This window comes from Manis javanica, chromosome 6 (assembly GCF_040802235.1).
Source record: "Manis javanica isolate MJ-LG chromosome 6, MJ_LKY, whole genome shotgun sequence".
In the NCBI taxonomy this organism is placed as follows: Eukaryota; Metazoa; Chordata; class Mammalia; order Pholidota; family Manidae; genus Manis; species Manis javanica.
Window position 1 is genome coordinate 19,371,084 of NC_133161.1, and position 17,044 is coordinate 19,388,127.

The 17,044-nt window shown below is 49.9% G+C and overlaps 1 protein-coding gene across 2 annotated transcripts in view; it reads left to right on the forward strand.

Annotated features, from left to right (window-relative positions):
- Positions 1-17,044, forward strand: part of PLXNA4 (plexin A4) — a 432,372-nt gene that overhangs the window by 75,139 nt on the left and 340,189 nt on the right. For both annotated transcript variants that reach the window (XM_073238449.1, XM_073238450.1), the window contains exon 3: positions 11,961-12,143. In XM_073238449.1, the coding sequence (XP_073094550.1) occupies positions 11,961-12,143 (183 nt within the window). The remainder of the gene's footprint in view (positions 1-11,960; positions 12,144-17,044) is intronic.

The following is a 17,044-nucleotide window of genomic DNA, read 5'->3' on the forward strand; positions in this document are numbered from 1 at the left end:
CCCCAGGCATGTCTGTCTCTACCTCCTCAACCTTCCTCTGCCTTCTGGGAACACTAGCCCTTCTGCTTCTGGATGAATGGATGAAACACTTTATTAGGCCCTTGGCAATGTATTCATACCCAGTGGATGCCCGGGAATCAAAGGATGACATCAGTCTCCAGGAACCCACAAGTCCAGGACAGAGATGCACCCAAGCAGGTCATGACAGCCTGTGTGAGGGGAACAGTGGCCATGGCCATGGGAGTGATGGTCACTCACACCACTTAAATGTTTTGGATGGGGAGGAAGGGGAAAGGAGAACCCCACTCGTTTGTGCTGTCCCTTTGATTCTGATAGCCATGGGCTTTGCAGGCACGGCAGCCCTGGGAGGAGACAGGGTCAGCCCCTGGATCAGGCTGACCTCCCGACCCAGACTGGACGGGTTTGGAACCAATTGCAAAGTGGGCTCAGGAGTCAGACAGTAGCAGCTTGGTGCTGCGGAGGGTGGATGGGGTAGAGATCAGCTTCTGCATTTTCTGCTCAAGACTTAAGCTGAGAGTGACCTTCCAATTGAAAATGTAGGTCCTCGGGGCAGAAGCTGCTATCCAGAATCACTGCTCCCCCTGGTCAAGTCCCAGTGCTAGGAGCGAGAGCCGTGGCCTCCAAGCACCTGATGAGCTATTGCTGGGGTTCATATTGTTCTGGTCAGTTTACAAAGGGGACCGGTACCTGTTTCTCTTTTCTCAACAGTATTGTGAGATAATAGAAAGGCAGGCATCCTCTCCAGTTGAGGAAATGGAGGAACAGAAAAGTCAAGTACAGTACTTCACTCAAGGTCATGTAATTGGTGGCCCGGAACTTACCAAGCACCCTAATTCTCAGCCTGGAGCTTTCCTGTGGGTGCTTCTCAGAGGTGTACAGTGGCACCTGGGTGGGACAGTTCACGGTGCGGGGACTGTCTGGGTGTGCGGGGCATTTACAATCCTGGGCCATACAGCACAACTGCCCGTGGGACTCCCCAGTTACTGTAAGAGCTAGAAACGCCTCTCCTTCCCAGAAGCCCCTGGTTGAGAACCATGGCCAGAACGGACATCGGTCTGACTTTGCAGCTTACCCTCCAGCCCTGCCCAGTCCCACAGGTTCACAGAGGCACAAGGGACTGAGCTTTTTACTTTCAACCCCAAACTTCACCTTGTTTTGGATGGGGAGGAAGGGGAAAGGAGAACCCCACTCGTTTGTGCTGTCCCTTTGATTCTGATAGCCATGGGCTTTGCAGGCACGGCAGCCCTGGGAGGAGACAGGGTCAGCCCCTGGATCAGGCTGACCTCCCGACCCAGACTGGACGGGCACTCAGGTTCGCCTGGCGCCTGGGATCCTGAAACTCCACGAGAGTGAGCATCCGGAATGGCCAGGCAGCCCCCCAGGCTCCAGGAGCCATTTCTGCCCGTCTGCTGCCGTGTTTGCTTTTCCCTGTAGCAGGAAGTGCCGTGCAGCTCTGACGAGATGGGGTGTATCCTGTTGTTTATGGTGCTGGGCAAGCTTTTCTCTCTCTGCTCAGCCGCAGTGCTCTCAGATCAGGAGCCCCTCATCACGCCTGCCTCACCCCTCCTCCCTCAACTCACTGCATTACCCCCTACACACACACACACACACACACACACACACACCACCACCACCACGGCCCACTGAACATGCTCACCACATACCACGTCAACCCATCTCACGTTGGCCCAAGCACTCACCCACGAACCTACTGAGCCTGTACTCTGGAATTTTGGTTCAGCCTTTGGGGGCCACCATGTCACAACCACAATCTTTATAGAATCGAGTCTTCCCCGTTTCCTCTTGAAATGGCTTCTGTTCAGGTAACCAGGTGAAAAGCCACTCACCTCCCTCTCTTTGGCCCCTTTTGGTTTGCAATGAAACTAAGCATCTTAGCTAAGTATACTTTGCAGTGCAGGATGGTGGCCGAGCCCTGGGTGGCATGCTGGTCATGGTGAGAGGAAGGGGCTTGAGGTTGGCCTCCTAAGCTGGATGGGTCTTCCCAGAATGCCACGCTGGAGCCCATCAGGTCAGCCAGAAACCACATATGTGGAATTTTAACATGGCTGCAATGACCTCAGTACCAGGATTATGGAGTGACTGGTTGGAGTGTGGGGCCATGCAGTGCTATGGCCTTATGCCGAGACATCTCTTCATGAACCAGCAGAGAGCGTGCACACCTGAAGGACCCTATGTGTGCATGCATGTTCCCTCAGAGCTGGAGGTCTTACTCGCCTTCTCATGTGGCCTATTTCCCTTCTCATTTCTGTTTATCTATTGTTCTCTCTGCTGTGTTTCACCATCTCACTTACGCTCACACTCTGTGCACCATCATCTCTTAGGTGCCCTCTGTCCTCCCCTTTCTTAATCTATTCTCCCTCATATCCACACACTACATGAAGCAGCTAATACAGAGAGAGTTCTCACATGCACACACACACACACATAGCCCAGACAGTGCGCAGTGTCCCAGCCAAATTGGCTGCCGAGTCTCTCATTCACTCAGCTCACAGACCGGCCAGCTTAACAGTCCAGGTCTGCGTGTCGGGGCCTCCCCTTCAGTTCCCATCATCCTCACAGGGTGGCGTCTTGGCCAGGATACTGGCCTGAGAGTTTTGACCTTTGGGTCTCAGCCATTTCCAGCTCAGGATCTGACACTGGGCCTGTGAGCAATTGTCCTTCCTCTTTGAATTCTACATTTCATCTTCAAGAAGCAGGTGATAAAAGAATATCCCTATAATAAAGTGTATTGAGACTAAGAGAAATACATACACATTAATAAATAATGATAGACACCAAGGACCTTGTAATTGTAAGGCACTCACACATCTTCACAGCACCGCCCTATGTGTTCTCCTTCGATTATAATAACCACCAGATGGGACAGGAAGGGACTTGGTAATGATTTCATACTTATTTTTCTCTTCACCAGTATCTGATTTTGAGAGATTTGGGCTGTTCCTAACTCCGATGTTACGTTCAATGCCCCAAGCTGGCAATGTGCCCTGTTTGCCTTCTTTCCACTAGCACTTGTTACAAATGCTAAATTAAGGCATTTGAAGGAGAGGCTATATGTCGAGCCAGCCCCTTCCTGCTGTTACCTTCAAGTGCCCCTTAGTTTTTGCAAGGCAGAAGGGAATGACTACACATCGGCACATGGCGCTTGCTTCTTTTCATTAACGAAGTTAGTGGCGAGAAGAAAACAGGACAACTAAGAGAGTTCTCCATGCGGCCTCTCAATTCACATTTTTTCCTAGTGGATTAGGCCCCACATGCTGTCCACGTACATGACACAGGATCAGCAGGAGAGAAGAAAGCCCACATCTTTCCTCTGTCTCGGTGTCATTATTGCATCTCTGTCAGGGTTCCAAAATATAATGGGATTTGTTTGGCTGATTTATCCTGCATGCAGGCGACATTATCCAGACTCTCACACAGGCCTGAGGAGCAAGAGGGGAAGATGCACGGCAACAGAGTGGGGCTAATAAAATTTATTCACACTAACAAGGGAATGACCTACCCCATAATTCAGCCTGAAGACTAGGGCCTCTGCTTCCCAGCGCCTGCCAGAAAACACACAAACTTAATCACTGCGGCATGCCCCCTCCAGTTACAGTTGTGGTGGCAGCCGAGGCTGTCTGCAGCAGACTGGGAGGGGAGCAGGAATGTGGGGTTGATGGGCTGTGTGGGATTTCTTTGCCCTTGAGGTAGCCATAGGGGACCTGTGAAGCTAAGGTAGGAAAGGAAAGGGCCAGCACCCATGCGGGTTTTGCTTGGTAACATTCCCAGCACCAAGAAGCCTTGCCTGGTGTTTCCCATGGGTTCAGCTTTGGCTTCTGGACTAACCACAGCATGGTGGCCATCTGCCCAACAGGGCCAATGGAGTTTGGGTCCCGATCTCTTGTTCAGCTAACCCACAGCTGTGGTCATGTTGTCATGGCCCTCTCTGCTCCTCAGAGGGAGGAATCCAGGGCTTTCAGCAGCCAAACTAATGAGGAGAAGGTCATGGGTTCAACTCCCAGGCTCCTGAGTTGAAGCTGCTTTTTGCCCACTATGCTCAGCACCTTCTGAGAGGTGTGCTTTGCTATGGTTTGCTGTTAGTTACAGCCAGGCCTGCAGAGGGCATGCCTGGTTTAATGCCCCTCTCCTAAGAAAACAGCCTGCAGTAGGGGCATTAGTTTCCTATTTAGAAGGATAGCTTGTTATGAAGAGTGAGAGACTTCTTCCATATCTGGTGAGATTAGGCCACAGATAGTCTCAAAACACAAAGAAGTATTAAAATGAGTATACAAATAAGTGTCCCTTTAAGCAGATCACTTCCATTGGTCCATAGGTAGTTAAGGGCATTAATTCAATGGATGTTTGCATCAGAAGCCACACACCTACTGACACACACAGACAGAGCTCTTAAAACACAACGAGTTTTTACCCTGTGTTTTGGTGCCCACCTTTTTAAGATGCTTAGAGACAGGGCGCTTGACTCTTGGGAACCTTGGAGCAATTTGTTGGCTTGTTTTTCCAGCCCTGAGACACTTTTCATGAAACCCCTTCCATAATGTGTTTGTAAGGAGGTTATTGTGGCTGCGGTTTGCTGGCTTCCCCTCTCTCTTTCCGTACACATTCATTTCCTCTATAATCTCATTGAAAAAGACACAATACAGAATCATTCTAGATAATGCATTAGTAACGAAGTGGCGGAGGAGGCTTGATTCCCACATGGGAATGCCTTTTCTGATGTTAGTGCTCAGGACCAGGGTGTGAGGGCCAAGCTTCACCTGATGGAGTTTTTCCCTGCCTCTCGAGAGAGGTCAGCGCGTAGGGCCAGTGAGGGCCACCAGCAGACTTTTGGGGAAGGGTTAGGACTCATCAAAGAGAAAGGACATTGTATGCAGAAGAGCAAAGTAACTGGATGGCTGTATAGTAGTCTTGTGGATTTCTTTCTTTGTTGCAGAAATAAGCACTCAAGAACATGGAAGTATTTTATGGAGGCTTTCTGATGAGAGTAAACCTAAGCCTGCTAGAGCCTCCCCAAGGTGTTGCCACCTCCCTGAGGATTCTCTGCTTACCTCCTGCCCTGCCGTGGGAGGGCACAGAGTCATACCAAGGGGGAGATGCATGGCAGGCAGCAGCCCCAGTACATTTGTTAGCACTGTAGGGGGAGTGGTCATATTTGAGATATGGCCCCCAATAAATGGGTGATCATTATCTTGCAGTGCTACAGAGCTTTACAACCAGAGTCTGTATTTAGTCATGAACTATTACAGCTTATCTGATCAATATCTCCCTTTAAAAAGTAATCCCACCTGCATAATTCACTGATTCCCCATTTCCAGCAGAGGTCTGCCATGGTCAGTGTGCTGAGTGTGTGTGTGTGTGTGTGTGTGTAGTGTAGTGTGATTAATGGGAAGAAATTTAGGACTGCTTCACATGAAGAATCTAAAGATCTTTTCCACATCAACAGGCTCCTCATGGGCTTCCGTCTTCTTTATCTCAGAACTTGTATTTCTTTTCAGAACTTTAGCTCTCACTTCGCCTTGGGACAGATAAGCCCGGGAGAGGAGGAAGCCCTGTTCTGATAACTCCCAGGGCATCCTTGGGAGGAGTTAGTTGCTCAGAGATCCTGGAAGGGCAGAGCACTTATCCTGGATGGCAGGAGAAGCGACAGCATGAGCTGTTTCCCTGAGCAGTTTCTGATCCTGAGAGTAAGACCCCCTGATCCTGAAAGAGATTCCCTTGGGGCCACCTTATAGCAACTCAGGAGGAAGCCTCTATGTAAAACTAGTATTTCCCTCTGTACTGGGAATTTTGGATGCTGACACCTATTTTCCCTTCCATGCAATAGGTCACCAGCTGGGTCATTTCACTCTCTAGGCCTCAATTTCCTCTTCTGTAAAATGGGGCTGTTGGATATGAAGATGTTGCATGACTGTCCTTCTCTGAAATAGTGCAACATGTACAAGAGTGGCTGTATGCTGCACTGGATGGAGCACGCAGAGCTGAGTCCAGACATGGCCTCTCCTGCAGAGCCCTGCTGTTTCCCCAGGCACTTGGTGGTCAGCCCCTCTGTTCCCCCAGCACTGGGCACCAGACTGCAGCAGGACACGCATGGCCTTGTCTGGTCTTGGACCAGGTCTGTCTCCCTGACCAGGAAAAGGGTGGAAACAGATGAGACGTTTTCTTCTTTATATTGTTCAGTCCCCACATCATGCTTTGTGTTTAGCAGGTCCCTCCTAGACATTTTTAAGCATATTAATAAGTGAGGAACACTGCATAGTGTTGTCTTCATTTAGTGCCTCTGTTTCCCCTAATGGAAACAGGAGTTCCAATAGCCTAAGAGAACAAAAAATTTGATGGAAAAAGACTCAACTAAAGACTTCATCGTGGGGGAGCTTGGGCAAGTCTCTGATGCTGTTTCCCTTGTGATAATTGTCTGGTCCCCCAGCTTTGGGGGTGAGTGTGGGGTGCTTAGGACTCCTCTAGATGGGGCTGGATGCTACCCTTACATTCAGGAAGGGTAGGTGAGCTGATTTGCTTCTGGATGGAAGGATTCCTCTCTTTGCTGGACCAGGAGATGCCCACAGAGCCATAGGAAGACCAGGTCTGACTTATTTCTCACTGTGGGCTCAGAGCTGGCTGCTGCCAGTGCAGAACAGGAGGCAGCTGCATCCCTGCTTGGAGGAGGCGGCTGCCTCAACACATCCCTGCTGGCTTATCTGCTTGGTCTCTTTTGGATCAATTTGGGATATTTGTAAACAGTGGATGCCTGGGTAAGAGGGACAGCCTGTGGCTATGGAAGTAAGTGTGTCCCAGAGCTGAGCTAATTGGCCCACAGGGGGCTGGACCTGGTGACCTTTACCTCATTAGCACTGTGTTTGGACCACTGAGCTGTGGTGTAGTTTCGACCTCCCCATAATAAGGAGTCAGTGTAGGGTTTCTGCAAAGGTGGGGCAACCGAGAGTAGGGTGAGAACAGCTCCACTTGGCAGGGGAGGTGCCATGAAGGACCAGGCTGAGGGTCCTGCTAGTGGGGTGAGGGGTGATTGGGGATCAGGTCCCCGCACTGCCTCACCACTGAGGCCTTCACGAGGGAGTGGTGCAGGTGTCAGCAAGACGGTGGTTCTGCGAGCGTGTCACCAGGGCATGGGGCTTCGGGGCAACGCCAAAGGTGCCAGAGGAAATGCCCCCAGTCTCCCAGGTCTGCTCCGTTCCCGGCCCTTGGCCTTCCAGAAACCAGTAGATGCTTCTGAGGTCCTCAGGTGCCTGCCGCCCTGCCCCAGAGCCTGGGGAGACTGCTAGAGGAAGGGCATTGGCGGCATTTAAAATCCCCTTTCTGAGGTGATGGAGCTTTTCAGAGCGCCAGTCTCTCTACAGAGTGGGAGCAATTTCCCTGTAATTGGTAAAGTAACCGTAACTGCTCTGTCATTTGTATGTAGCGACACGTAATTGCACAGTAACCTTTGCGCTGTGCGCGAGGGAAGCGCCGGAAGCTATCAGACTGTAATTCGGAGTGTCAGCTCCAGCTCCCCACGCCACCTCCGCCCGCTCTGGGCGGCTGCCATGGGCCTCTCTGCCCCCAGATCCTGTGGGTCCTGCTCCAGAGCGGCTGTGCTTGCCACAGGCTGCTCTCTCCTGGCATGGTGTACAGCAGCCTCAGCACAGAGGGGATGTCCAGAGATGAAGGCCAGTGGTCCCCAAACACGATGAACAGTCAGTCACCTGAGAGGGTGTAAGCTGCAGATCCCCAAGTCCCTCCCCTATAATCTGATTCAGCGGACCTGGGGCAGGACCCAAATATTTGCATTTCTAATGCAAAGTGCTAAATCTTCTGTATCCTAGGCCATTCTTCTGCCTCATTGGACTGATAGATCTTTAGGAAGTGATACCTTTGCTTTTTCATCTTGACAACGTTAGCCCCTTTAATCTTGACAGCACCTCTCTGAAGTAGATACCATGAATTTCCGCAAAGATGCTGAGACTCACACAAGTTGTCTGACCTGTCCAAGGATGAGCAACAATAGTAAGAGCTAACGTTCCTGTAGCACTTGCTGAGTTTCAGATAGTGTTCTACGTGTATTAAATCATTTAATCCTTCCCCCAGCACTAGGAAGTATATACTGTTGTTACTATCCCCATTCTACCAATGATAAACTGAGGCCCAGAGAGGTTAAACAACTTGCCCAAGGTCACAGAGCCTGAAGTCATGGGACTTGGATTTAAACCTAGGTTTTCTGCCTCTACTTCCACAGTGTAAACCACTGTGAAACTCTGGGTTTTATTAATTCACTCTTTTAACACATATTTCTTAACCTACTGTGAACCAGGACCTAAGAGTACAAAGTTATATAAAACCTGGTCCCATCCTTGAGCTCAGGGTCCCTGGAATCCTGTCTTAATTTATAAGCAATGAATTCCCCAAGGAAATTTGTGAAAGCAGATTTGGTATCTTCCTGATGAGGGTTGAAAGGACCCCAGAGGGTATGGCCCTGCCTAAGGTTTCAAGGTTTGTTCATAGGGTTTTCCAAATAGACAGCACACATACTCCCAACCAAGAGACCCTATTTCTTTCCTTTGTAAGAATGAAATTACTCGCTAATAAATAAGCCTGATAAAGTGGCTGTGGCTCATTCGTGGATATTTGTGGAAAGGTGGGAGAAGTGGGCTGGGCTCCTGATACAGCAGAGTCCAGTCCATTCCCAGCTCCTCTGGCTGCCCCCTCTGATCTTGCTAGTAATGGGGCCTGGGAGAGGGCTCTGCCAGGGCTAGAGCAGACACTCTTCTCCCCATTGCCCAGGGTACTCAGGAAGCCCCCACCTGTGGAAGGCTTTCAACAGTTCACCTCCCCAGACCAGCCCACGCGGCCCTGGCATCTGTTCCCTGCATCTCAGCCTCCCTGGGTCTGCGGGCTCTGGGGGGTCCGTCCCTCCTCCACCCCCAGTGCTATGACCACCCTGTGTCTGCAGCTCAGAGCCAGTGGGTGGCATGTTTAAGGAGCCATGGTCTGGTCAGGATGCATGCAAGGGCCGCTTCCTGCAGCCAGCCCATCCCTGTTCTGGCAGGGTTGTTCAGGCCATAAAAAAAATTAACACGAAATATCACCTTACATCGATGAAGAGCTTTCCAGCTGACCTGGTGCCTTTACACCTGCCGCCTCGCCCAGCCCGCCTGATGGGCCTGTCTTGTTACTTTCCTGTCAAGGATCATGAGGCTCAGAAAACAGGAGGAGCCTGTGTCAAATTGTACAGTTGGGAAGCAGCTGAGCTGCCACGTGAACCTGAGTTCTGTGTTTTTCCACTACTCTAAGGTTAAAAATCCCTCCCCCATGGCCCAGCTTTGTGGAAACAAGAGTAAGGGCCCCTTGTGCCACAGCTGGGGGCCCTCAGCATCTGTGCAGACTGGGCTGCACCTGGTCAAAGGCCTGGCTACACACCTTCATCACCTGGGGCCCATTCAGAGGACAGCACCAAGGCACGGGCGAGCCGAGGGAGACAGCGTCGCTGTCCGAGGATCCCACCCCTGTGGGAGGAGCCCCGGTACAGCCTCTGCCTCATTGAGCCTGAGGACAACCCCATGAGGTAGGCAGTGTGGGGGGTGACTGTCAGTACAGGGAGGAGACCAAACCCTACTCCTGACAGGACCTCACAGGGAGCTGTCACTGGCTGCGGATGGCGGAGCCTTGACTGCCAGGCTGAGCTGTCCTCGCTTCCTTCCGATGACAACATCTACTCGGAAATTAAGTCACCACGAGCAAGGTACTGCTAATGGGAGAGGTCTCTGCGACACAGTTTAGGGCTCAGGAAACTGGGGACGAGAACCCCTTGTGAACAAGGCACTAACACACAAGGCCATGAGGAGTTCCGGCGTGCCCTAGGCCGCCCTCAGAACGCCTGGGAGGGCACCGGGGCAATGCCCAGTGGGAAGAGAACATCATCCCTTTCACCATCCACCACATGTCTTCTCCCCCGTTTCCTCATTTTAGGAAAGAACCATAAAGATTAGATGAGACCTTTCAAGTTCCCTCCCAACTTTGACTCCTATGGTTGTTTTCTGGTGGGGAGGAGGTAGATGCTGTGTGTGGTGCAATAGCCCAGACCACGCAAGAGAGGACAGAGGCACTCAGAGGCGGGGTGCAGACATCTGCTCTGCACATGGCCTGCCTAGGCCTGCCGGTGCTCTGCACCTCCCTGCCAGGCCTATCCCCACCATGATAACCAGGAGGAGAGAGGTTTCCGATGCTCAGCACATTGTCTTTCCCGAGATGAACAGCACCTGCTCCCCGTCTCCTACTTGTGGGAGGAGCTTAGGGGCTCCCCCAGTCCCTGGAGAGCTCAGAATTGGCCACTTACAGCTCTGCTGGCATGAGCTTGTTTGCTGGTTCTCCAGATGCCTTTTCTTTTGGCTGGATTGGAGCCTTTGAAGAAGTGACACCTTGTATTTTATTTCACTCTTTTCTCTGAAAAGTCCAAAGACATTTACAGGCCTGAGCTCTATAGGCTTTATGGAAGCCCATCAAAAAGCAGGAGTTGTTTCCTTCATCTTTATAGAGTGGAAAATAAAAGCACAGGAAGCTGGAATAACTCTTCTAAGGCCACACAGTTTTTCTGAGAAAGGGGGAAATCCAGTGTAGGTTCTTAGAGCCTCAGAAAAGTCTGTGCCAAACCAGACTGTGTGGGGTGGGGGTGGGGGGGCGGGGTTCCTGGGGGCTCCCTATCAGCCATTGTCAAGGTCCTTGCCACTCCCCAGCAGGACAGAAGCCAGCTGTGGTAGCCTCTGCATACATGGGGATCTGGAAGCCTGGAATGAAAAAGGGATTTATCCAAAACACTGTGCGGGAATGGGCTGAAGGCTTTTCTTGCTGGTTCCCTGACTCCTGAACTTATCCTGGAGTCAGGAGCAGTAGTTGTGTCAGTGTATCCCACAGCATATCCAGGGAATATTCTCTTTAACGCCTGCTAATAGATGTTTCAGCCAAAGATGGTTAGGGAATAAAACTTTTGGGAAAGGCTGAGAGAATGGCAGGCATATTTCTTCTTAAAAAGACTTTTCATTCCTTTCCTGTTACTAATCATTATGTGTCTCTTTCATGGTATTTAAATGTACTATGTTTTAGTATATTTCCCTGAATTTTTTTGTCCAAGGAGTCCCCTTGGGGCAGGGTGGAGGTGGGGTTGCCTGGGCATCCTTGTGGCCTTGCATGTTGCTGCCTTCTGGTCATAAGGGGTCCTCATTCCTGATTTCCTCGGTCCCAAACTGTGCTGCAGGGACGTCTGCCATGGACAGCACTTAGGCAAATGCTGGTGTAGGTCTGACAAGGCCAGGACTGTCTTCACCATGCTGTGAAAGGAGCAGGGAACCTGACACAGGACATTGTGAGGTGCCACTGTGGCTTGTTGAGTTTATTCCTGAACCTTCCACTGCTTTCATTCCTCTTCTCTGTGGCCGACTCTCTGTATATGCCTCTGCCATATTGTCATTCATGTATTAATATTTCTAGTTCTCTGTTCTACACTCTTACGTCTGCCTCTGTGTGTCTGTTCAGCAGTAAGTGTAGATGTGGAGGCCACACTCCTCTTATTCCTGCACAGAATCACTGGAGCCCCTGTTCATGGATGCCGGCCTGGTGCTTTCCAGTGTAAAGGTGATGGTGGGCAACCTAAGCCACTGAGATGGTGCCTGGCAGGGTAGGAGAGAGACCATGGATATGGAGTGAATGACTGACTCTAGGGATCTGCTTTTTTGCCAGGGTCCTGCAACCTATTTAGGTTGACTATTGACAGGTCACCTAGTTTCTCTGGAGCTGAGTGTTTTATGCAAAAAGGGATGGATTTACATCGGATGAGCCATCTCTAAGGATTCTTCTAGTTCAGTGGTTCCCTGAATCAAGACCTCTGCCAATTGTTTTGATGCTCTCCCAGACTAATTTTTGTCCCTTTTAATTTTCAGCTCTTAACCATTGATGATAATTTCTGTGGCCTGGATATGAACGCCCCCCTGGGCGTGTCCGAGATGGTACGTGGCATTCCTGTCTTCACAGAGGACAGAGACCGCATGACTTCTGTCATCGCCTACGTCTATAAGAACCACTCTCTGGCCTTCGTGGGCACCAAAAGCGGCAAGCTGAAGAAGGTAGGAATGAGCTGCCGTCATTTGGTTATTGTGAATTGGACTTTCCCCATGGGAAGGATATTGTCTCCTGTTTTTTTACTACCTTGGGCCTGCCCGCAAGTGATACAGATTTGAGCTAAGGAGATATTTTGCTGTTGAGCCATAAATGGCAACCAGTCCCTTCTCTGCCCTCATATGGAGGGTTGTTATGGGAATCACACTGCGTAAGTGCGTGCTTTGTCTCTTCCCTGGGGGCGTTGTGTGATGGAGTGTTACCGTAGCCTTGCAAGGTCATCCTAAATGGTGTGCTTGTCCACCTTGGGCTTGTGCCCTAAGGCAAGAGCTTTTCTGGGCCTGGGTGGTTGAGCAAGGTGGGCAGAAGCAAGGGGTGCACCTTTAGGTCTTGCTTTAGCCTTCCTGCCTGGTGAATTCACCTGGATTCCATTTGGGAAACAGGTGGAAGATATTGCAGGGCCTGCTTGAATTGCCGGTGGGCTAAGAGCCACATCATGGGACGAGGAAGCATGGATGCGGTGGGAGCCTAGAAGCTGAGTAAGGGGCTATCAAATGCCGTGACCTAGAGTTGGAGCATTTTCCTCCTCATGCTCCAGGAGGTTGCCATCTTTGGGATGCTGGGTGACGTTGGCCCAGCAGCAGCGTTGGGGCCACCCAGCCATCCAAGACTGTGCTCTCACCCACCTCTTCCCAGGCTTCCCATCTCAGTTAGTTGGTGCTGGCTCCATGGGGTGCCCTCCTTTGTTAGATTGAAAGCCTTTCAGAGACAGCAGGCAACAGGTCCTGCTTTGAGTTGGCTGGTAATTGCACTTCAGTCTTACCCCAAGGAAATATTGGTGATTCCAGGTGGGGCCCCTACCTGTCTGCCTTAGGCTTCTCTTGGAATTCCCTGGACATTTTGTGATTTGGGCTGGTAATGAATCACTGCCTAATCTGAGACAGCCGTGATCCCTACTTTTTCTTTGTTGTATTTCTGGGCATTAGCTCAAGATGGTTAAGGGGAAATGTTCTCTGCAGATCTAGAAAACTGTGTCAATTCTCCCATCCTGGCAATCATTTCTTTAAATTGCACATCTCTGTGGAGTGGGCAGTGGGTCTTGAGAGAATGGAGAATGGGAGGCGGGATGTGTGTGTAGTAGTTTTACAGCTACTGTCTGGAAGAGGAAATAGATGTTGTTTGAAACGCCATGACACTCCACAATGCTGACCCAGGCTGCACACCACCACCCAGTGTTGCCCAAGAAGGTGACCGTGCAGATGTGGTATACTGCCTTCAGTGTCCAATTAACAGGTAATTTAACCATTGTCTGTGTATCTTTAAGAATTATATTTTATAGTTCCCTGCCTTTCTGCAAAGAATATATGAAGCACAAATGAACATTTTCTCGCTGCCTTGGCCTTCTTGTGATGATTACTCATGTATTGAACTGAATTTCATGGCCGCCCGGAGAAGGTGCTGTGAGGTGTAGTAGGGATGTTGGCCTGGCTCAGCTCCTGTGTCTGAATGTTGAAGCCTTTCAGGTTCTTGCTCCAGTGCACACTGTCACTCATCGCTTTCTGTTGCTCTCAGGAGTCCTGGTCAACTTGGTGCCTCTCTTCCTCCCTGAGTCGGTGGCTTCCAGCTTTTGGTGAGCTGGGAAGTCAGATACCCAAACTTCGAAATTGTGTCTGATAGACCTTAGCATGAATTGAGGCGGGAAGTGTGCAAGCTTTAGAGCAGGGACCTCAAGGACATTGTCATTGGTTGTCAGATGACTTCACTCTCCACCATGATTCAAGAAGTTCAGTTTGCTGGAAAAGTGAGTTCTGAATACCAAAGGCATCCCCATAGTCAGTTCCATGCAGTGAAGTGCCCATTTACCTGCTTTGCTGGGCCCCGTGAGTGAATGAGCAATATTGAAAGTAAGTGAGCAAGGTGACTTTGGGGCACTTTAACTCTACTCTAGCGAGCCCCATCTCAGTGCAACAGAGAAGGCGCGTACTCCACTGTGCTGAAGGATTCCCACCCTTTGAATTTCCCTCCAGGTGCCAGCAGACCACCGACTTGCTGGCAAGACCAAGTAGATCCTGTAGGAGGATTTTTTTTGGGGGGCGTGGGGGTAATTGACAGAGCTGGTTGGAATACGGTGTCTGCGAAATAAACATTGGGAGTTCAGTGCACATTCAGAACATACAAGTATTTTCTCTTGGGGGAGGGAAAAAGACATGTTTCCTGGTCCTGGCTGCGTTGTAGACCCAAGGCAGTCAACCTGCAAATGCATGCTGTTGGCGAGAGGGTGGGCTGAGCATGAGGCTTGGGGCTTTGTAAACCTTGGGCTGGCATTTCTCATCTTATACTTTGGGGGGTTTATATAGGGGAGCAGTTCTGTTTCAGCCACCTGGGACATTACAGTTAGTTTCCAGAGCAGTGGTGTGACTGGGGCAGCATAAACATTTGAGAGGTAAGAGCAGAGGATCGTGTGGTAGGGAATGAGCCGGCTGCCCCTCCGCCCCCCGGGGAAAGCCAGGCTGTCGGGGCAGCCAAACTTTCTGTTCCCCAACCTCAGAGCGGCAGCCTATTTAATGGCTTTGCTGGAGCCCGGCTACTGCCTCTGCAGACGCAGCACCGCTGGCCCAGGGGGACAGTCTGAGTTGGGAAAGGAAGGCTGGGCCACTGAGTCTGTTTTTTGAAATAATAAAAAGCAAAACTGGCCAGTTTATTTATTTTTTCTGAACAATAGAATTTCCTACCACCCTTGCTCCCTGAGCACCACTCCCCTTTCCTTGTAATAACTCCGTCTTGCTTTTCCCTGAGATTATCAGGACCACCCTCACCTTTTGGGCAGAGGCCCAGCCATGAAAGGCTCTGGAGCCACAGGGGATTTTGTGGAAAGTTCTGCAAGCTACCAAAACCAGGGGATGAGAATAATGGAAATCATACTGTAGCCATAATTACAGAGTTGTCTTCTCTGAGCCTGGAATAATCTCCCATGTGTGTCAAGGGCCTTGCAGAGTTCTTTGCAATGCGACAAGGGGCTTGAGGTGGGGAGGGCCAGGGGAGGGGGCTGACGGTTTGCTGAGAGGGAGGGAGTTTGCTCTGGGTTTCAGGGGTCCAGGAGCTAGACTGTAGGTACCCAGGGGCTGCCCTCAAAATTACTGACTGCTCATTTAGTTTGAAAGCTGTGGGTCCCCATCATTTGCAACCTTTCCTCTGATGGCCATAATTTCACTCCTTTAGTGCATGCATCATATGAGTAAGAGGGAAAGGAGGTGAGGCAAGTGCCAATTTGGATGCCTTTTATGTTTACTGGTGCATGTGTGGTAAGCTGCTATTGGCAGCCTTTTCCATGGCAAGAGTTTAAGGCATGTGCTGTTAAGAAATGTGGCATATAAATGTAACAGTCATCAGGAGGTGCCTAGGAACTTAGAAATAACCCACAGAGTATTAAAAACTGCAGGTAAAAATGTTAAGGCAAACACCATCCAGATTTGCTTCTGGGTATCTGTATACACCTGATTGACCCTAACTTGGGATAATGAGGTCAGTGTTACCGCAGGACAAAATGTCTTTGCTTAAATAAAATATTTTGACCAGAACCTTTCCCTCCCACAACCCCCCGCCCCCCGCCATCTCTCTCTCTCTCTCTCCCTCTCTCTCTCTCTCTCTCTCTCTCTCTCTCTCTCTCTCTCTCACACACACACACACACACACACACACACACACACACACACACACCTTTCTCTGCCTCTTGCATTCCTGCCACTAACATATTTTATGCCCGCCACCACAATCACACACACACACACACCCTTTCTCTGCCTCTTGCATTCCTGCCACTAACATATTTTATGGCTGCTGTTCAGCAGTGAATTACTACCTGACATTAGTGGGAGAGACTAATGTTCATTGTGAACCAAATCATAAACTTCCGCTTGAGGTATGATGGCTCCTTTCATTTTGTGACCTCATCTTCCTGGTGTTTTGCTAGGTTAAACTGTTCACACCTAAGGGGTGGAGTACATGCTGGAGTTGGTTAAGCAGAACTCAGATGGGCCCTGCTATTGGCTTGTAGTAGGATATATGCCTGTGTATGTAACATGCTAAGCCACACCAGCCTCTCTTGATTGGAACTGGGGATGTGTGTGTGCACGGAGAGTCAAGAGATGTAGATAACACAAAAGTCATTCTCACTGGAAATTGTCATGCACATTAATTTAATCTTCCTAATTTTCTTCTTGAGCCTGTTTTGAAATCCATAGGCCCTGACCATGGGTCCAAAAGGGCAACCAGTCAGGAGGGGAGTGAAGTAGAGAGAGACCCACCTGGGTCTGTGTCATTCTGACCATAAATTCTCAGGCACGGATGGTGTGCGTGTGTGTCTCCAATGCTCAAGGCAATATCAGATAAGAGATGTGCAGCCCTTATTCTTACACTTCCTAAATGTACCTGCAAATTTTTAATTCTCACCTGGAAATTTGAATGAGTTTTAACTAAAAAGAAATTCATGCCATGCATAGGACTCTGGATAGGTGTAGGCATCATGAAATCAAATGGAGACATGATGTTGGAACTCCAGCTTGCCTGGGAACCCTGGGATTCAAACAGAGGATGAGTGTATCTAGAATAGGGTTTGGTCAGTTAACTCTGTGATGTCATGAGTTTCTCAAAGCAGAGCTGCTGGCTAGTTAGACACCCAAACAGGAAGGAAAATAAATGTGAGAGAATCAATGCCAGATAATTTCTATTATTACAAATACCACCAAAGCATTTTTATTCGATTGTTTTGGGGTGATTTTTTTTTTTTTTTTGCATTTCCCACTCCTGTTTTTGCAAGTATTAAGCCTGTGTAGACCTCAGCTTGTGGGTTGGGTGAGGGGGAGGCTGAGGCTGAAGGTGCTGTAGGCAGAAGAGCACCAGAGACGCTCCA